The 21,733-nt window shown below is 43.4% G+C and overlaps 2 protein-coding genes across 3 annotated transcripts; both read right to left on the bottom strand.

Annotated features, from left to right (window-relative positions):
- Positions 1 to 126: 126 nt before the first annotated feature.
- On the bottom strand, positions 127 to 7,978 carry LOC135543437 (transcription factor Sp3-like). Of its 2 annotated transcripts, XM_064970693.1 has the most exons (9): positions 7,794 to 7,978; positions 7,436 to 7,533; positions 5,667 to 5,900; positions 3,766 to 4,332; positions 3,417 to 3,611; positions 3,118 to 3,319; positions 2,822 to 3,011; positions 2,413 to 2,609; positions 127 to 2,302 (listed from the first exon to the last, which is right to left on the bottom strand). In XM_064970693.1, the coding sequence occupies exons 2-9, from the start codon at positions 7,502 to 7,504 to the stop codon at positions 2,046 to 2,048; spliced, it is 1,911 nt and encodes a 636-aa protein (XP_064826765.1). In that variant the 5' UTR covers positions 7,505 to 7,533; positions 7,794 to 7,978; the 3' UTR covers positions 127 to 2,045. The 2 variants fall into 2 exon arrangements, with proteins under 2 accessions (XP_064826765.1, XP_064826764.1); XM_064970692.1 differs by lacking the exon at positions 7,794 to 7,978 and having other exon boundaries at positions 7,436 to 7,540.
- A 1,854-nt stretch (positions 7,979 to 9,832) lies between these two features.
- LOC135543436 (obg-like ATPase 1) lies at positions 9,833 to 21,286 on the bottom strand. The gene is made up of 11 exons (XM_064970691.1): positions 20,760 to 21,286; positions 19,910 to 20,007; positions 14,290 to 14,433; positions 13,737 to 13,864; positions 13,322 to 13,497; positions 12,990 to 13,070; positions 12,781 to 12,878; positions 12,379 to 12,519; positions 12,190 to 12,286; positions 11,979 to 12,101; positions 9,833 to 10,688 (listed from the first exon to the last, which is right to left on the bottom strand). Exons 2-11 carry the CDS (start codon positions 20,005 to 20,007, stop codon positions 10,581 to 10,583), a joined length of 1,194 nt encoding a protein of 397 aa, XP_064826763.1. The 5' UTR covers positions 20,760 to 21,286; the 3' UTR covers positions 9,833 to 10,580.
- Positions 21,287 to 21,733: the final 447 nt, after the last annotated feature.

Here is a 21,733-nt window from a genome sequence, read left to right as displayed (position 1 = left end):
ATGGCTTTGCTGCCACCTAATTGTTTTCAGAAGTACTGCAACCAAAGATTGCTGTAACCAGAGAGGAAACATCTTTGCTGTTATCATACAATAACTAGTATGACACAAACAGGCACGCACGCAGTCTGTCATTGGAAGGATTCAGACTTTAATTATGATCCATTTGAAAAAAGGTTTTACAAAAAGTAACATTCAAATTTGACACTTTCTTAAAAAAAAAAAAATTAAAATAAGCTTTTGATACAACAAAATTATTTATCTAAAGAAAATGGCTTCTATAAACAATGTGAATAGAAGATAATATACAGGTAAGTGGACGCTAAGACATGCACATACAAGGAAAGATTACAATAACATTTAGAAATAATAATGGCATGATTGTTTCCTTTACAATGAGTAGCAATTAGCAAGAGAGTGGGAACATTATAGAATTCGAATGAGTAGAATTGAAAATTGCGATTCAGATTCTACGCTTCACCCAGATGTGTGCATTGGATTGGTAGAAAAATGTCTGGAGGAAGTTTCCACCCTAATCCACTCCCAATAAGTTCCATTAAAATCCATGAGGGTGAGTGAACGAGTACACACTTCGGGAGAAGGGTAGAAAATTGGACTCCACTAAATGTCTTGCAGTGGGTGCGTGCTCCGGCAGCCATATTTGATGTACCATTTGAAATGTTAAATATACTGGTCAGTGAACCTCAGCTGTTCCAGAAATGCAAAAATGGCAAGTTCAAAATGTTGCCACCATTTTGGGTGGGCGATTGAGAAATCGAGTTGATTTTCAGACCTGTGTCCTTTAACTCATTTTAATTCCATGGATAAAAACCGATATGAGACGCTTCCTTCTGACAAGTCCCAGACTAAGCTAGTCATAGAACAGAATATAAAATGTGACTATACAACACAAATGTGAAGAAAAAAAAAAAAAAAACTGTTAAAAAACAAGTTAACTGAAGACTGCAAGTGTGGCTCGTGTTGGCTCGACTGATGACTCAAACATTCTGCTGTGGGTCAAAGTTTCCTTCAGGCAGATCTAGGATCAGCTTACCCTCTCCAAATCCTAACCTCAAACATTAAGGGGGTAAAAGCTAAACTGACCCTCGATCAGCATGTAAGGCCAACTTATCACCAAATCAATCCAACCACTAATAACGCTTCACCTGAAACTACAGGGCATGTCACAAGCTTTAATAGCATGAGGTCACATCACTTTCATGGGGTACAGGGCTGGAAAAAAAATCTACATGGAAATAAAATATATACATATAATAAAATAAAAAAAAAGTGTCCACACAGACATAACTTTATTGGTTAGCAAAGTTTCAATCAATCCAAACATTAATTGATCAGAACATCGTTAACAAATAAAAGGTATGTGTTGGAGAATCAATGTGCAAGCTCAACTCTACCGCTACAATTAAAGGTCTAACATTATGCAGATATTGGTTGTTATAAACTCAGTCAGTGTTTTATAATTTAAAGAAAGAAAGTGTTATATCATGGCTATGACAGTGTTCACAATGTCTTAAAAGGGTGTAATGCTTGTCGTTTCAGGTGAAGAGTTAATGAAGCCACATGTAGTCTCTCAATACACAAACACCCACTCTAGAGAAAGCGATTGATGATTCAACATAGTCAATTAATCAATCAATCGCTCTAGAGAGGGCTACTACACTTTTCCTATTCCTTGCATCCTAACACAATTACATGATCTGCAAAAGCTTAAAAAACACATGCATCTCCAGCATTTTATACAACAGTATGATACAAAATAAGGCATTTCGTAGTGAGTATTCATGTTTGCGAGAGTGTGTGTGCATCTTTGTTTGTGTGTACATAGAGACAACATTGAATGTCATTTGTTTGCCTGCCTATAAAATGACTGCAAATAAAAAACATAAAGTCATGATAACTCTTACTTAAAAATATATATATATATATTTGTCATATATATTTACGTATATATATATTCATATATAAAAAAGAAATGGGAGAAAAGCCCACACGGTCCCTGTTTATTGGCCAGTCTATAAGCCACGCCCTCATTCCATGACCTCACCGGGCGCCACAGTGACCAGCTGCAGTGGGATCTCCTGATTGCCTAGGAGGTCATGGGCACCAGCAGCTGATTGAAGGATGAGGGTGGTTCCGTCTGCGGTGATGATGGTGTCGCTGGGGGGCGGAGACAATGAGGAGGAAGCCACACCTTTTTTATTCTGGTGAGTCTTTATATGTTTGGCCAGATGGTCGCTACGCATGAATCTCTTTGAACACTGTGCGCACACAAACTTCTTCTCTCCTGGACAGAGAAATGAAAGGGAGAAAAATAGGTAGAGTGATGAAAAAATAAGTGTGGTGAGCGTTAAGCTGGTGTTATGTAGTGAAGATGGTGTTCGTGTGTATTCCTACCCGTGTGTGTCCGTCTGTGTCTCTGTAGCTCGTCACTCCTGGTAAACCGCTTGCCACAGAACATCCAGTTGCAGACGAAGGGCCGTTCTCCGCTGTGCCATCTGAGGTGAGCCCTGAGGTGAGAAGTCTTACCGTACACCTTCCCACAGCCCACGATGTGACAGATATGCTGCTTCTTCTTACCAAGACTTGACCCTCTGGGAGGAAGGAGTGACAAGAGAGAGGGTTGGGGTCAACACACAAAGTCAACTTCTTGCAGTCATTTGAATTTTAATTGTCTTGGTAGAAACGGACCCTACTGAGTATGGAATGCGGTTTTGACCACATTAACCCACTGAGTTAAAAGCTAGGATCCACCCTTATATATATATTTGTGTTAATATGTTGTGTGTGTGTCTTTCCAACCCACCTCCCTCCAGCCTCTTTACAGTTGGGACAGGTGCAGGCGACTCTCCTCAACCTCTTGCCCTCCCCGGTGGACATGTCCATGTCTTCGTCATCCATCTGGACACGCAGGTTGTTGATGTCACTGGGGTTGAGGGTGGAGTCACCACTCAGCTGCCACTCTTCAGAATCTGGCTCCTCCTTTATCTGGATGTCTGTGGGGAGAGATAGTTGTGTGTGTGTGAGAGAGAGAGACAAAGTAAGAAAGAAATAGAAAGATGGAGAGTATGTATGTATGTATGTATGTATGTATGTTCCTACCTGCAGGACTGCCGGCCTCCTCTCCCTGTGTGTATTGTATCCCTGGCTGTCCTATAGAGTTGACTGTAACAGTCTGGAGGTTAGGCAGGGTGATGGATCCTCCCTGACCCATAGAGAGGCCCTGGACTGGGGCCAGAGTCAGCTGCTGGCCCCCTTGGGCCTGGGGGAGCTGGAGGCCCTGCAGAGACTGGACCCCTTGGACCTGAGAGGGAGTGCGTTAGAAAGAGTTACACACATGCATGATCCCACACACCTACGTACGGTAGTGAAACAGATAAACACACACCCACACAACCTACCTGGAAGGTCTGCCACTGTATCTGTCCCGAAGCAGTGACTGTCTGGGCCTGGATGAGGAAGGTTCCAGGGTTGACGAGCTGGACACTCTGGAGCGTCTGCCCAGACTGGGATAGATCCTGTCCCTGGGCCCCCTGGTTGTCCTCTGACAGCTGTAGGATGGGCTGGGAGAGGGACGAGGCATGCGAGGTGGACACCTGGATGAAACAGACTTAATTCAGTCATGGTATTTTTTAGTTAAACAAGACTAGTAACTTTTTTCCTGTATGATGGCTCACTGTAATATGACTGTTATATGTGGTGTAGGGCACTGGGAATAAAGCCTAGGGAATTACATGTCATGTGACTGACCTGTATTTGCTGCAGGTGGTTGTGTGAGTTGTAGTTCTCTGAGGATGGGTCTGAAACCCCGGCAGACACGGCAGTAGCTTGGGTCAGAACCCCCGTCCCGTCGATGGTCTCAGGCAGCTGGGATGATGAGGTTGTTGGCACATAGAGGTCTGTGTTACCGTTAGCTTCACTAACTAGGGTCGCTAGCTGTTTGGCTGCACCTTCCTGCCCCTCCAGCGCTTGGGAGCCCATGATCAGCTGACCGTCGGTCGTCGTTGCTATGGGAACCGTCTGAGCGCCGGCAAGCCCTAGTGATTCGAGGTCTATGCTGTTGATAGGGAGGAAAGTTATGTTACCCCCCGACAGCCCCATGGGAACCGCGCCGCTATAGGTCGTGCCCCCGGCCAATGACACGCCCTGAATCTGCTGCATATGCCCGGCCTGCGTTAGGAGGTCAGAGGTTGTCGTCGTGGCGATGCTGATTCCAATATTGCCGTGGTTACCATCCTGGATGAGCTGGATTTGGCCCGAGCCATCGTCCAATCCCTGCGCAGAGAAGCCTGCCAGAGTTCCATCCGAGTTGTGGATCTGAGGGATGACATGGAAGAGAGAGTTCGGCATTTGTGTGTGGAGAATATTGTGTGTAAGGGCTAAAATGATAATCGACCTGGTACTGGACATTCTGCTAACAGAGGTGCGTGTGTGCAAGTGCATGTGTGTGTATTTATGTGTATACACACACACTACATGGCCAAAGGTATGTGAACACCTGCTCGTCAAACATCTCATTCCAAAATCATTGGCATTAATACGGAGTGGGTTCCCCCTTTCTGCTACAGCAGCCTCCACTCTTCTGGAAAGGCTTTCTACTAGATGTTGTAACTTTGCTGCAGTTTCAGCCATAAGGGCATTAGTGAGTTCGGGCACTGATGTTAGGGGGGGGTTGAGGTCAGGGCTCTGTGCAGGCCAGTTAAGTTCTTCCACACCATTTCTGTATGGATCTCGGCCTTCCCCAAACTTACCACAAAACCATTTCTGTCATCATATGCTGCAGCGGATTTCCCTTCACTGGAACTTTAGTCCGAACCATGAAAAACAGCCCCAGACCATTATTTCCTCCAAACTTTACAGTTGGCACTATGTATTTTGGAAAGGCTCTCCTGGCATCAGTCATTTACATTTACCCAAACTTACCACAAAGCTGGATGCACAGAATTGTCTAGAATGTCATCATATGCTGCAGCGTTGATTTCCCTTCACTGGAACTAGGGGGCCTAGTCCGAACCATGAAAAACAGCCCCAGACCATTATTCCTCCTCCAAACTTTACAGTTGGCACTATGTATTTTGGCAGGTAAGGCTCTCCTGGCATCAGTCAAACTCTGATTAGTCTGTCAGACTGCCAGATGGTGAAGCGTGATTCATCACTCCAGAGAACCCATTTCCATTGCTCCAAGGTCCAACAGCGGCAAGATTTACAACACTCCAGCAGACGCTTGGCATTGCGCATGGTGATCTTAGGCATGTGTGCGGCTGCTCGGACATGGAAACCCATTTCATGAAGCTCCCGACGAACAGATCTTGTGCCGACGTTGCTTCCAAAGGTAGTTAGGAACTCGGTAGTGAGTGTTGCAACCGAGGACAGACAACTTTTACAGTTGACTGGGGCAACTCTAGCAGGGCAGAAATTTGACAGACCGACTTGTTGGAAAGATGGCATCCTATGACGGTGCCACGTTAAAAGTCACCGAGCTCTTCAGTACGAGCCAATGTTTGTCTATGGAGATTGCATGGCTGTGTGCTCGATTGTATACACCTGTCAGCGACGAGTGTGGCTGAAATAGCCGAATTCACTAATTTGAAGGCATGTCCACATACTTTTGGCCCTGTAGTGTATATGCATGTGTGTGTACAGTACACTACCTGGTATTGTATGCTGGACACTCCGTTGGCTGAGCCGTCGTTTCCAGATGCTGTGACGTAGATGGGCTGACTGTCCATGTTCCCGATAGGGAGAACATACTGGCCGTTAGAGGTCATCATGCCAGAGTTAGGAATGTGGACGACTCCCTGCTGCGCATCCTTCCCTGTAGAGACCGGGGTTAACAACTCCCAACGGTCTGAACCTGTTAGCTGGATGGCGGTCATGTCTGTGGTCTGACAGAGAGAAGACACATATTCAGAAATTATTACTCAGATTCACTGTTGCGGAATGCAAAAAAGTTTGTCTAGTTACAGACGGCATTGGCCATAAGTCTTACGCTGTTGCATTGTAGTTCACAAAGAATATGAAGCAAAAATATTGATTTGGAAATAACATTTCTGTACTATCTGAGACGAGAGCTCGGGGGACAGAGACAGATACCAGGGTGCAGGCTCCACGCTGTGAATAGGGCAAAATGACATGCTTGAGATCACAATAAAGTGTCAGCAGACAAGACAATTATTGTGGATATTGTTAAAATAGATATCCAATCCTATATTATAGGTATCTGCAACATTGGACTAGTAATAATACAGTAGTATCAAGACATTTCCCTTTGGCAAAAATGAGAAATCAACCATGAACCTAAATATTTCTGATTCTGCTATACAGGCTATGGCGTAGCTAAGTGGTTTGATAAGAAAGGATCCAAACTTCCTCAAGCATGTAACGCATCTACCCAATTCAACGCCTGTTGAAGAGTACATTATATTCTGACAGGTGAGTTTTGGTAAGAGCCCCGACGATAGTCGCAACATTAACACTCATCGCTTTGCTGTACGTTTTTTCATATCAGGAATACTTATAAAATGGTTTAAAACAAATGGTTAACTTACTACACAACTTTTATAGGATTTGTGTTCCCACACGGCCATATCTCCATGTTACATCGCTTATTTACAAAGACAGAAGAGACATAGGCGGCCACGAACACGTGTGTATGCAAGGCTGGAGATGAAGTGTAGTTCATCAGCTGGAGACACACAGCTTGTCGATCTGTGCAAAACTGCTACAGTTGGTATATATATATTTTTTTAAATACAATTTCCCGCTGATATTAAATATTAGGCGGATATTAGCATATGTTTTGAAAACCACTTTGAACGCAATGATTGGCGTTTCTAAATGTTATAACACAGCTTCGGAATTGTAATTTTGGATAAGAGCGTCTGCTAAATGACTTAAATGTAAATGTAATTCACATGGAGCCAAATGTGGGCGAAAGTAACAGCTGAACAGTCTACATAGGGAGAATCGTTTTCGAGAGCTAGTCACCGCAACTAGACAAAAATCATCTAAGAGTCCCTTCTTTCATCCAACGAATAGAGCTAGCTAGAGTGGCTAGACAAAATACGTAATCGCTTCAACACGGGCGTGGGGAGATATTTTGTAGTCCGGTGCACAGATTCCCACGTTCTCTGTTCGGTTTCCCCACTCACCCCTCCTTTCCCCACTGTACCCCTTTAGCCCCAGGTAGACGAGCTAAATATCAGCGACCTGACCAAGTGACGGGCTGTGTCCTACCCACTATGGGCGGGTTCTCGAGGGGTAAAGTGGGTGGCCGTTATAGCGGGGAACACAGCGGCGGAAGTATACTAGCTTTACACCCCCTGCAACATTTAAAACGTGTGAACTTCTAGCTAGCTAAAAACACCACACAGTAGTAGCTCGGAGGAGTCGAAATACGAGATAGAAAATGTTGGGGTACCTGGTTTTCCGAGGCTCCGCCGTGCTGTAGGAATTCGCTTTGACTGCCTTCCACGTCCGCGGTAGCCATTTCCTCTCGTTTCAAACGTTGCTCTGGCGCTAGCATGGAGAGATAGGAAAATTTAGCAAAACACTACATTTCTCACAGTGTGCCGCTCCTAAAATGCTGCAAAGAGACAACAAACTTCAGTCAATGAAGAATAAACTGCAAACCCTAACTTTGCGACAATGTTTCAAGGCGGATTTCGACACAGATTGAATGTTTACTTTTGTTAACTAGCTAACTACCTAGCATAGGTCTCCTGCAAAAGATTAAAAGCCGTAGCTAGCCTGCTATCGGTTGGAACGTACAAACTCACCGGTTGGTTGTATGCTTCGATGGGTTAAATGTTATGTACCAGTCATATCGTGAATTGTAATAATCGAAAGATTATCTGATCAACTAAACTCCGAACATTATTATCTTTTATCAAAGGCGGGCTTGTGTTGATCGGTGAATTCGGGTCGATTTTTTTCTATTTTGATTGACAGTGAGGGAAACACAAAAAGGGGGGGCGCTAACAAGAACGTAACAGGAAGTCCCGCCGTTCTTCTCAAAATTGATTGGTTAGCTTTGGGGTTTGGTGAGACTTCTATGGCCAAGCGATATTTCCGTCATTTTTATGGGATATCGGCTTCCTGTTTGTTTTTAAAGAACCTAAAATATCTGGGAATCTATGGTTGAAATTAAAGAGCAGGAAGTGTTGGGAAAATGGCCAAAATGTAATTGCAACACCGTTTAAGTTCCAATATTTTTCGTATTAATGTATCCGTATATTCACCTTGTTACACTACTAGGTTAGCTGGCTAACATTGCAACTAAGCCCCGTTATCTTTAAGTCCAGTGATCGTGAACATCTTGGCTGCAATGTTCTGTGAGGCTGCCAGCCAGATGTTGCTCATTGCCTCTGCTTTTTGTAAGCAACTGCTTCAGTTATACTGAAAATGTTCAAAAATATGAACTGAGAAATAGTCATTGCAACAAGGAATATTTTTTTGCATGAATCAAGACTCGTATGCACAGAACCTGTCACTGTGCATGTAATCTATTTTGCAGTATCAACATTTCCCCCCCCAGCCTGTTACAAGCATTTTTTTTTATTTCACCTTTATTTAACCAGGTAGGCTAGTTGAGAACAAGTTCTCATTTGCAACTGTGACCTGGCCAAGATAAAGCAAAGCAATTAGACACAACAACAACAGAGTTACACATGGAATAAACAAAACATAGTCAATAATACAGTAGAACAAAAGAAAAAGTCTATATACAGTGAGTGCAAATGAGGTAAGTTAAGGAAATAAATAGGCCATGGTGGCAAAGTAATTACAATATAGCAATTAAACCCTGGAATGGTAGATCGGCAGAAGATGAATGTGCAGGTAGAGATACTGGGGTGCAAAAGAGCAAAATAAATACCATTATGGGGATGAGGTAGGTAGATGGGCTGTTTACAGATAGGCTAAGTACAGGTGCAGTGATCTGTAAACTGCTCTGACGGCTGGTGCTTAAAGCTAGTGAGGGAGATGTGTCTCCAGCTTCAGAGATTTTTGCAATTCAATCCAGTCATGGGCAGCAGAGAACTGTAAGGAAAGACGACCAAAGGAGGAATTGGCTTTGGGGGTGACCAGTGAGATATACCTGCTGGAGCGCGTGCTACGAGTGGGTGCTGCTATGGTGACCAGAGAGCTGAGATAAAGCGGGGCTTTACTTAGCAGAGACTTGTAGATAACCTGTAGCCAGTGGGTTTGGCGACAAGTATGAAGCGAGGGCTAACCAACGAGAGCGTACAGGTCGCAATGGTGGGTAGTGTATGGGGCTTTGGTGACAAAACGGATGGCACTGTGGTAGACTGCATCCAGTTTGTTGAGTAGAGTGTTGGAGGCAATTTTATAGATGACATCACAGAAGTCGAGGATCGGTAGGATGGTCAAGCATCCCCATCCACTTCAAAATACAACACAGCACATACACCCTGGTTCAACACGCACCTGAACACCCATCAATTAAGACACATTTGAACATAAACTGAATCTGTAGTCTTGTTTTAGTGTAATGTTGATCTATATTGTGGTTGCAGTGCATGCGTTTCCATGAAAATGCTTGTGTCAGGCCCGGGCCCAGATGCACAAAACGTCTTATAATTTCCCCTTACCTAAGGGAATTGGAGTGTTGCATAAGAGTCCCTCAGACGGTTTCCTTAGGTAAGGGCATACTTGAAGGGGTTTTATGGTATGTACTGTATGGCAGAAAGTGTCTGGTTACCATGGAGACCCGATTCACTGACAAAGTCTCAGAGATTGCATTTTTGGGAGGGAGATCACAAACTAGAACTTCTACATTCAAGACAGGAAAAACAAATTGATTCAGAAGATAAAACATTTATTTTTAGTAACTTGTTTCTATTAATTTCTAGCATGTCAAGCTAACTTACAGAGTAGGTGGCTAGTTAGCCAGCTAGCTTTGTAGCCATGGATTGTGCACCTTCCATTGTTTAGCTAAGTAGCTTGCTAGTTGATGTTTTCCTTTCAGGAACCAGAACAAATTAAAGCAATATTCACCTCCAAATATGAATGTGGCCAGGGGTGTCAGAAGACTGATTTATATCTTCCTCTTATTCACAATGTTGCAGCAATGTCTTGTGTGAGGTGGGCAAAGATATACATTTCATATAGTGTATGGGTAGGTGCGATAATCAGGGTCCCAGGCCAAAAAAAAAAAGGCACCAGGGCAGATTTTGTATGGTGGGGCAAATACGGAAGTCACGTTGATGGTTTCTGGTCAGGCACGGTCAGAGATGCCTACTTTACTTAAAATAATGATAATGGTCTCTCCTTGTTCCAATCAGTCCTGACTAGGGCCAGGAGGTTTTCCTGACCAAATAAACTGACCAGGAAACACTTCAGGACCTGGTACTGACCTCAATGGTTGCAGTGTGCACTCGATTTTCATCCTACCATACATAGAATTAATCAATCATTCTAATTCTATCCTCCCATTCATAATACCAGGAAGAGGGGAGAAAAATCAGCAGACACTGCGGCCCTCGAGGACAAAATGAGACGGGACACAAGAACCCTGTGTTAATGTACTGGTCGCGTTGGTCCCATCACTTCTTCGCTGCCTTGGGTGCATTGGGTGTGTTGAATTTGAAAAATATAATGTCTCCGTCCTCCACGATGTAGTTCCTGCCCAGCTGCCTGTACTTCCCAGCAGCCTACGGGACAAATCAAACCAGGAAAACTTTATTGACATTATACAAAGTTATTTAGCAAGTTTCAAGTTAATATCACGTGCACAAATACAGTGAAATGCCTTTCTTGCAAACTCTAAACCCAACAATGCAGTGATCAATATCAATGTAGTACTAAAAAATAACAAGGTAGAACAAACACACAAATAAAAAAAGAACACAAGAAAGTAAGGAGCTATATACAGGGTAAGTTCCAATACCATATTTACAATATGCAGGGATACTGGAGCGAGAGGTAGATATGTATATGGGTAAGGTGACTAGGCATCAGGATGTATGATAGATTAGCAGCAGCATAAATTAAGATTGTATGTGAGTGTGTGTGTAGAGTCAGTATAAATGTTGTGTGTGTTGGGAGTGTCAGTATGCATAGGAAAAAATACAAGGGTCAACTCAGAGTCTGTGTAGCCATTTTGTTAGCTATTTAGTAGTCTTATGGCTTGGGGATAGAAGCTGTTCATGACTGTGCATGTGTGTGTGGACCATTAAGTACTTAGTAATTTGGAACGTGAAGCTCTCAACCCGTTACACTGCAGCCCTGTCCATGTGGATGGGGGCGTGCTTGCGCTCAAGTCAGAATACCATTTGTTGTTGATAGAGGCACACCCCTCCCCCTCTCAATTTCCATGAATCTACTGTCCTATCTACTCGGTGAATGGAGAATTCATTGAGTTGGATAGCCATGGGGTGGTATCTTGTCCAAAAGCAATGTTTCAGAAAAGTAGAGAATATTGCAGTTTACAAGAGATTCGTTGGTAGCAAATCCACAGTCAAAATGTCATTCAAGTGACTGTACATTGGCCAACAGAATGGAGGGAAATGGTGGCCAGTTTTCCCTTCACCTTAATCTCACCAGGATTCCCCTCTGTAAAGCCAACGTTTCCCCTTAGGTACCAGGAAAATTGGGGCGGAATTACAGAAAGAGCCCACGGCAGATGAGTCAAAGTTGAAGCCGGATTTGGGATAAGTAACTGCTGATATGGTGTCATTGTTGGTTATAAGAAATGATAATGGATACACTTTGAAAATAAAGGAAAAATAAAACAGCAATAGTCCCAAAATAGCTAAGTTGGGTCAGAGCTCGCAAAACAGAGGTCATCCAATGCAGCGCCATCTTTATCAGATGGTCTTATCCAGATAAGATCAGACAAAAAAAAAAAACTTTGGACAAGTACTTATGGCATGCCATCTACACCCATGACACAGTAAATCTTTCTCTCAGCCTCACACAAGTACACACACACACACACACACCTTGACAGCATTCTCAGTGCCCTCTTCTTTGAAGTCCTGGAACTTCATGACCTCTGCCATGATGAAACCTTTCTCAAAGTCAGTGTGGATCTTCCCTGCCGCCTGGGGCGCCTTGCTGCCTTTCTGTAGGACAGAGAGGAGTAATACATAACGCTGTGATAGTCACACCCACACCTCATTGTGGGAGAGAGATAACCAAACTGTGTCTTACCCTGACAGTCCACGCCCTAACCTCGTCTGGTCCCGCTGTGAAGAAATATTCCAACTGCAGAGCTGCATAGCCCGTCTTAATGATCTTAGTCAGTACACTGCAATACACACACACACACAGTTATTAAGGTAACGGTTTGCAATATCATAAAATCTGTTCATTGTGTGTTTGATCTGTCCGTGTGTGTACCTCTGAGTCTTCGCCTCCTCACAGTATTTGTCCTTCTCCTCGTCGGTCATGTCCTGTAATTTGGCCTCAAGACCTCCACTCACTGGTATGACCATAGCCCCTGGGTCATGGGCATCGACCCACTCCTTAATCTTAATCAGCCTGGGAGAGAATGTATATTTAAGAGAAGACAATCCTATGTATATAGATAAAAAAAAAAAAAAAGAAAAACAAAGTTGAATTTTGATTTGATTTTTTGCACAAAATGCCACAATCATAAAATAAACCCCTACTGCAAGCAAAGTGCAGACCCTCAACAAGTAGCATTTCAGCTCCTCAGATAATGGTTGCCAGGCATCACAACCCAAATCACGTAAGATTCAGAAAGACAGGAAATAAGGAATTAAGAAAGAACCCACTGACCACTTGTTCTTTTTCCTGATGTAGTCCTTCTCTGAGAGGTTGACCAGGTAGATCATGGGCTTGGACGTGAGGAACAGGTATTTGTTCAGCACATCAATCTGCATACACACACAACACACTGGGTTATGTGCGTGTTCTGGTATACAGGCCCCTGCAACTAATGGTACTCTGCTCCCTCTCTTTTGTGAGCACACACACATAGTCCTTACCTCCTTCTCATTCCAGTCATTGTAGAAGCGGACATGTTTCTTCTCCTCCGAAATCCAGTTCTTTACCTTCAACATGATGTCCTGAGTGAGGGATGAGGGAAGAAGAGAACGAGAGAAGGGAATGAAAGGAGAGAACATGAGTAAATGCTGAATTCTGATTTTATCTGTGGCCCCTTCTCCCTAGGCACGCCTTTGGGTCTCAAACAATCTATGAGAGGACATGGAAAAGTGTTTCAAGCGCTTGAATCAAGCACGCACACACAGCTTCGGACCTCAGTCTCAGACCCAATAGGCCACTCATCAACCACCCCACACACACACACTCTACTCACGTATTCAGGTTTGAGTTTCTTGTCTCCTCCTCTGACAGCGGTCTTCTCCAACTTATCTATGATTGGTCCAAGAGACTCCTCATCCTTCAGCCGTAGCTCCTCATGGATTATCTCAATGTCCCTCACTGGGTCCACATTACCCTCCACATGGATGATGTCCTCATCCTCAAACGCACCTACACACATTTATGTCCAGGTTACGCAATGGTGCTGGATGTCACAAAGCTGCTAAAATAGGAATTGAGTATATTGTTCATGCACATCTGAACTGTGCTAGCATCGAGTAGGTGTGAGTGCCCCCTTGATTAGAATGGAAGCTCCACACGCTTGCGGTTTTAATGCGGATTTGACATTACAAATGTACACCAGGATTACAGTGTATGTGTGTGAGTTTCTGTGGGTGTGTTAAACTCACGTGTCATGTGGAAGATGCCATCGCAGGCACTAATGTGAGACAGGAAGGCGTTGCCCAGTCCTTGTCCAGCGTGAGCTCCTTTCACCAGCCCAGCTATGTCCACCACATTCAGAAACGCTGGGACTTTACTGTCCAATGAGAAAGAGATGGAGAAGTTACACACACAAACTTGATGTACAGAGTGTTTACTCATACATACATTTCCAAGGCTTGTGAAAGGTGCAGAGGTAGTTGTAACATTCTACCTGAGGGGCTTGTGGAAGGTGCAGAGGTAGTTGTAACATTCTACCTGAGGGGCTTGTGGAAGGTGCAGAGGTAGTTGTAACATTCTACCTGAGGGGCTTGTGGAAGGTGCAGAGGTAGTTGTAACATTCTACCTGAGGGGCTTGTGGAAGGTGCAGAGGTAGTTGTAACATTCTACCTGAGGGGCTTGTGGAAGGTGCAGAGGTAGTTGTAACATTCTACCTGAGGGGCTTGTGGAAGGTGCAGAGGTAGTTGTAACATTCTACCTGAGGGGCTTGTGGAAGGTGCAGAGGTAGTTGTAACATTCTACCTGAGGGGCTTGTGGAAGGTGCAGAGATAGTCATAGCGTTCGTCAGGGATGGGTACTCTGCTCTCGTTGGGGTCGATGGTGCAGAAGGGAAAATTCTCTGCTGCGGCCTGGCTCTTGGTCAGCACATTGAAGAATGTTGACTTCCTGTAGACAAAAATGACAAGACAAAGATGGTCACTATTCTACAGCCCAAGACATCTGCATGGTAAGGTCTTCTGAACAACCAAAGTAGATACTGTTGTCTGATTCACACTGTACTGACACGCAGCCAGCACAGTACAGGTTGTGTTGGCCCTAGGGTTGCAAAGGGTCAGAAACTTTCCGGTAAATTTACAAAAATCTTCCATGGGAAGTTAAGCCTGAGAATTTTGGAAATTTTGCTTAAATTCATCAACAAAAGTTAGCTTAAACATTTAACCTTTTTTTTGTGGGATACACAAGGCAGTTATAGGTTTTATTTTGGTTAAACTATCCCCAATTCAATGGAATTTCAACCCTCTGCCTGCACAGTGTATTCTTCCATCACATGTACAGCTGATCTCAAGATCTTGCACACTAATGAGATGCTATTGAGACCACACTACTACACTGTCTGAGCTAAGGACTACATGCTTTCTGGTAAGTTTTGATTACAATACTGGGTGGGGTGAATATATTTTATATGACATACATGATTTTTTTGTTAACTAGTAAATTGTAGCATACAGAAAAGTGTATTTAAATCATTTCTAACAATTTCTTCTAGTTAGTTTTTGCTACCATGTGGGTTTTTAGCTTGCTTGAGCCTGCTAACTGAGGAGTGTTAATTCACCGGTTACCAGACAGGTTTCATTTTAAAATATTTATCTTACAATGGAGTTGCTTAATCTAACTGCTTAACTATTTATCTGTACATGGAACTATATTTATTTTTTAAACTATTTTTTTCCTCATCTTTACAGGAAAATGCCATGGGCACTATCTGATGTGTGGAGACATTTCACTGCAGCTAATGTAGAAGAAAAAGCTGTGTACATTTGCAAATACTGTGCCAAATCATATGTGAAGAATGCAACATGATGCCAAGTGCATAAAGTTCCCTCAACGCTCACAACAAGCAACCTCTGACAAAAGTCCCTCTACTTCTATTCGAGGTGAAAATGATGAATCAGACACTTTATCGATAGCAACAGCTCATGGTCCTCCTGGAATCACAAGTGTTTTTGACTCAATGGAGGAACATAGTCAGAGAAATGCTGATGAATGTCTTGCTCGAGCTGTGTATGCAACTGGTTCACCTCTGATACTCACATGCAATGTGTATTGGAAGAGATTTCTGAATGTTCTTCGCCCAGCATACACCCCTCCAAACAGACATGCTTGATCTACTCATTTTCTAGATGCAGAGTTCAAGTGAAAGTCAAGCAAATCATAGAGAAAGCAGACTGTATTGCAATCATCTGATGGGTGGTCGAATGTTCGTGGGCAAGGAATAATTAAGAACATCTCCACCCCTCAACCAGTATTCTACAAGAGTACAGAAACAAGGGACAGACACACCGGTCTCTACATTGCAGATGAGCTGAAGGCAGTCATCAACGACCTTGGACCACAGAAGGTATTTGCACTGGTGACAGACAATGCTACGAACATGAAGGCTGCTTGGTCTAAAGTGGAGAAGTCCTACCCTCACATCACACCCCTTGGCTGTGCTGCTCATGCATTAAATCTGCTCCTCAAGAACATCATGGCACTGAAAACAATGGATACACTCTACAAGAGAGCCAAGGAAATGGTTAGGTATGTGAAGGGTCATCAAGTTATAGCAGCAATCTACCTCACCAAGCACAGTGAGAAGAATAAGAGCACCACATTGAAACTGCCCAGCAACACCCGTTGAGCTGGTGTCGTCATCATGTTTGACAGTCTCCTAGAGGGGAAGGAGCCTCTCCAAGAAATGTCAATATCACAGTCTGCAGATATGGACAGCCCCATCAAGAGGATCGTCCTGAATGATGTATTTTGGGAGAGAGTGGTAAAGCAGCCTGAAACCTATAGCAGTAAACATTGCACAGATTGAGGGAGACAATGCCATCCTGTCTGATGTTCACTCTGCATGCAGATGTAAGAGACTACATCTGTACTGCCCAGCCCACTTCACTGTTGCTCCAAGCAGAGGAAACTGCAGTTCTGAAATATATCAAAAAGTGTGAAGACTTCTGCCAAGTATGCTGGCAAGAGCATCCTGTCTGGTGCAGAGATAAATGAGACCTAAGGTGTCATCACTACCGTGCCTTGCCGCCTTGGTCTGGATGAGAGCAAGGTTCTTGGCAGTCTGGCGAAGTACATTTCCAAGCAAGGGCTTTGGGATGAAGATGCAATATGACAGTCGTGCCAACATATCTCATCAGCCACCTGGTGGAAGGGACTTTGTGGATCTGAGGCTCTTTCCCCTGTTGCCTCCATCATCCTCCTCAATCCCACCAACATCAGCCACCTCAGAGTGCAACTGGTCCTTGTTTGGGAACACACATTAAAGCACGCAACAGGCTGACCAATACAAGGGTTGAAAAATTGGTGGCCATCCAGGCAAATTTGAGGCTTTTTGAGCCTGACAACGAGCCATCCTCAACAAGGTTGGAAAGTGACAGTGAAGATGAGACCTCAGAGTCTGATGTTCAAGAGTTGGACATTGAGGAGGTCCAGGGAGAAGACATGGAAGCCTGAGAGGAAGACAACCAAAGCTTTAGTTTCTAGACTATCATTTTACAGATGCATGTTGAAAATGTTTTTGGGAGATGCGATGGATCATTGGGGATCATTCAATATTCTCTTCCTTCTGTTGTTCAGCGAAATCGCCCCATGTGAAGCGTCAACTTTTTAACTAAATTGTTTTTTGTTTTTATTTAACATTGTAAATGCAAACAAACACTGTATAGCTTTTACATCGCTCTTATCCAGAGCGACTTACAAATTGGTGAATTCACCTTATGACATCCAGTGGAACAGCCACTTTACAATAGTGCATCTAAATCATTTAAGGGGGGGGTGAGAAGGATTACTTTATCCTATCCTAGGTATTCCTTAAAGAGGTGGGGTTTCAGGTGTCTCCGGAAGGTGGTGATTGACTCCGCTGTCCTGGCGTCGTGAGGGAGTTTGTTCCACCATTGGGGGGCCAGAGCAGCGAACAGTTTTGACTGGGCTGAGCGGGAAGGATTTAATAATTTGCAATTAAGTATTTTTTATTTTATTTTTACATTTGACCTTTATTTAACCATGTAGGCCTGTTCAGAACAAGTTCTCATTTACAACTGCGTCCTGGCCAAGATAAAGCAAAGCAGTGCGACAAAAACCAAACAAACAAACATACAGTCAATAACACAATAGAAAAAACTATTTACAGTGTGTGCAAATGTAGAGGAGTAGGGCAATAAATAGGCCATGAAGGTGACATAATTACAATTTAGCATTAACACTGGAGTGATAGATGTGCAGATGATGTGCAAGTACACCCCCTTCAGCCCCCAGCTGTGCCCTGGATACCATATGTGAATTGATCGCCCACCATCTATCTTCAGAGTTCGCACTGTTAGGTGACCTAAACTGGGACATGCTTAACACCTCGGCCGTAAACTAGATGCCCTCAATCTCACACACATGATCAAAGAACCTACCAGGTACAAACCTAAATCCGTAATCCGGCACCCTCTTAGATATCATTCCGATCAACTTGCCCTCAAGTCTTCAACCAGGATCTCAGCGATCACTGCCTCGTTGCCTGCGTGCATAATGGATCCCCAAATGACCACCCCTCATCACTGTCAAACCCTCCCAAAAACACTTCAGCGAGCAGGCCTTTCTAACTAAAAGCAGATATAGCCATTGTTTCACCCCAGACCAGCACAAAAACATCCTGAGGCTTTCTGCATTAGCATCGAATATATGCATTTTTTCAGGTGTCAGGAACCAATATACTCAGAAATGATCGATTATCGTAGATTTATCGGTGGTGACAGTGTTTCCTAGCCTCAGTGCAGTGGACAGCTGTGAAGAGGCACTCTTAATCTCCATGGACTTTAGTGTCCCTAAACTTTTGGAATTAGTGCTACAGGATGCAAATGTCTGTTTGAAAAAGCTAACCTTAGCTTTCCTAACTGACTGTGTATATTGGTTCCTGACTCCCCTGAAAAGTTGCATATCACTAGTTGATGCTAATGCAGAACGCCACAGGATGTTTTTGTGCTGGTCAAGGGCAGTGAAGTCTGGGGTGAAACAAGGGCAATATCTGTTCTTAGTTTACATTTTTTGAATGGGGCATGCTTATTTAAGATGGCGAGGAAAGCACTTTTAAAGAGCAACCAGGCATCCTCTACTGACAGGATGAAGTCAATATCCTTCCAGGACACCCGCGCCAAGTCGATTAGAAAGGCCTGCTCGCTGAAGTGTTTTAGGGAGCGTTTGACAGTGATGAGGGGTGGTCGTTTGACCGTGGACCCATTACGGACGCAGGCAATGATGCAGTGATCGCTGAGATCCTGGTTGAAGACAGCAGAGGTGTTTTTAGAGGACAAGTTGGTCAGGATGATATCTATTAGGGTGCCCATGGTTACAGATTTAGGGTTGTACCTGGTAGGTTCCTTGATAATTTGTGTGAGACTGAGGGCATCTAACTTAGATTGTAGGATGGCCGGGGTGTTAAGCATATCCCAGTTTAGGTCACCTAACAGTACGAACTCTGAAGATAGATAGGGGGCAATCAATTCACATTTGGTGTCCAGGGCTCAGCTGGGGGCTGAGGGGGGTCTATAACAAGCGACAATGGTGAGATACTTTTTTTTTTTTAAGTAGATGGTCGAATTGTCTGGGCACAGACCTGGATAGTATGACAAAACTCTGCAGGCTAACTCCGCCCCTTTTGGCAGTTCTATCTTGTCAGGAAATGTTGTAGCTGGGGACGGAAATTTCAGGATTTTTGGTAGTCTTCCTAAGCCAGGATTCAGACACAGCTAGCACATCAGGGTTGGCGGATTGTGCTAAAGCAGTGAATAAAACAAACTTAGGGAGGAGGCTTCTGATGTTAACATGCATGAAACCAAGGCTTTTACAGTTACAGAAGTCAACAAATGAGAGTGCCTGGGGAATGGGATTGGTGCTGGGTGCTGCAGGGCCTGGATTAACCTCTACATCACCAGAGTAACAGAGGAGGATAAGGGTACGGCTAAAGGCTATAAGAACTGGTCGTCTAGTGCGTTCGGAATAGAGAGTAAAAGGGACAGATTTCTGGGAGTGGAAAAATAGATTCAAGGCATAATGTACAGACAAGGGTATGGTAGGATGTGAGTACAGTGGCGGTTAACCTAGGCATTGAGTGACGATGTCTACTTATGAGAAGGTAAAATATTTATGTTTCTGTCTAAATATGATAAATATATCCAATGTAAAAAACATCTACATTTAAACGGTATTAATATTAATTTGCATATAGTCCCGTTAATTCCCACGTAAAGTTTCCTCCTTTCTCCTTTGAATATTCCCCAAAATATGCAACCCTGGTTGGCGCTATAGTGTGAATCATGCTAATGATTCTCCAAACCCTACTTTACAACTATGGGCAACTACTAAATTGTAGTCATGTCCATACCCAACATTCGGCAATCCCACAATCCCAATCTTCAAAGAAGTCCCGAAACGTCCAATCAGTGGTGGTTGTTTTGGTCCTTCTCCCTTCTTTGGAGGCATCTGCAACAAAACATTTAGCAACAGAAATTAAACAATTCACAGCTCTTGAACCAAACAACGAAATTATGGGACATGCTTAATATTAACATTATATTTTTACATGGCAGACAATTCTACCAGGCTTAGCTCTCACAGCCCAGGGGTCAATTTCGGAAACCGTGTGCATATTGTTCCCTTTCACTCTGACATCAACCTGTCACTAGTTTTTGTTACTACATTAGCAATGCTGGGTTCGCAGAACAATCAAGGCTGGGTTCGCAATGCCACAACATTGCCTTGAATTAGACCCCAACCTGTATTGTTGCGCCTGGAATACTGCTGGCAAAGAATACAGACAGCAATCTATACCCTGCGATGACTTGTCACATAGATACCTAGCAAATAGTAATTTATCTTGGATAGCTTACCGGTTTCATATCGCTGGCTCAACACCTAGCTAGCTAGCTACTCAAATTGGACACAAACGACAACCTACTTTGAAAAGACAGACGTGCCAGTTGGCGCAGCTAACCAACTGTATAGCTAGCTGACAGCTAACTAGCAAACAAGCTAAAACACATGTGGAGAAGCTAGCTAGCACGGAATGGTCCGGAGTCCCATTCATTCTGCTTGTCAGCATGCTAACTTACCGAGCCAACTAGCTAGCTATGTCAAGTAACGTTGTTGTTTATTAAAATACAACGGACCATTTTCGCAAGGTCGAATATATAACCAAACAAGCATGTATTTAACGAGCTCTATGTTCGTATTACCTTGATTTCGGTCTCTTTTTGGGCAGCGATCTACGAAAATAGATTCGTTCGGAATTTGTTCACACTGCTCACAGCTAGCGAAACGAGAAAAGGGGTCGTCACTAGTTACCACAGCCACAAAGTCATTAATTTAATTTCCTTAAAATGTAATTTCCAAACTAACCTTAAGCATAAACCTAAATTAAAACCCAAAATATATTTTTGGTTTTCACAATTTTTTTATGATATGTTCAATTTTTACTTTGTGCCTGTGCTATATAGTGGAAACCCTAAAAAAGAGACAGCATATCGGAAGTGTTTTGTGTCTCCGCATTCTCAATGGACGAAACCTTATAACACGTAAAGCGAAAAACTGAAAGAAACGTCGACACGTTTGCAGTGTGACGTAATTGATTCAACATCGATCATCCCACGCGGTGGCGGTAATCCAATATAATATTTGATGCCACACCGCCGTTAAACCCCAACGAAGAAGATCAGCCCGCGAGGTTTCCTTCATTGACACCGAAACGAGGCCAGATATACCTAACCTAACCACTTGCTTTTGCAACGTAAACATGTTTCCAATGCCAATAAAGCCATTTGAATTGAGTCGATCCCTTTGAGGAGATGGGGAAATGGGAGTGAATCAGAAACCCAACATTGAGTGACGTAGCATGACAACGTGAACGCGATTAGTCAATAGTCTGCTGGGTGGGGCGTTACACGTTCCCTCATGCATTGGCCAATGTCTTTCCTATCTCTTCCTTTCTCAAATATAATTTTCAATTAAATTCTAATGGCTTTATTGGCATGGGAAACATATGCTCACATTGCCAAAGCAAGTGAACTAGATAAACAAAAGTGAAATAAACAATACAAAATTAACAGTAAAAACATTATTCACCAATGTTTAAAAGGAATATAGACATTTCAAACGTCATATTATGGCTATGTACAGTGTTGTAACGACGTGCAAATAGTTACATTTACAA

This window comes from Oncorhynchus masou, chromosome 7 (genome assembly GCF_036934945.1).
Source record: "Oncorhynchus masou masou isolate Uvic2021 chromosome 7, UVic_Omas_1.1, whole genome shotgun sequence".
NCBI classification, from domain to species: Eukaryota; Metazoa; Chordata; class Actinopteri; order Salmoniformes; family Salmonidae; genus Oncorhynchus; species Oncorhynchus masou.
This window is presented reverse-complemented; position numbering and strand designations above follow the sequence as displayed.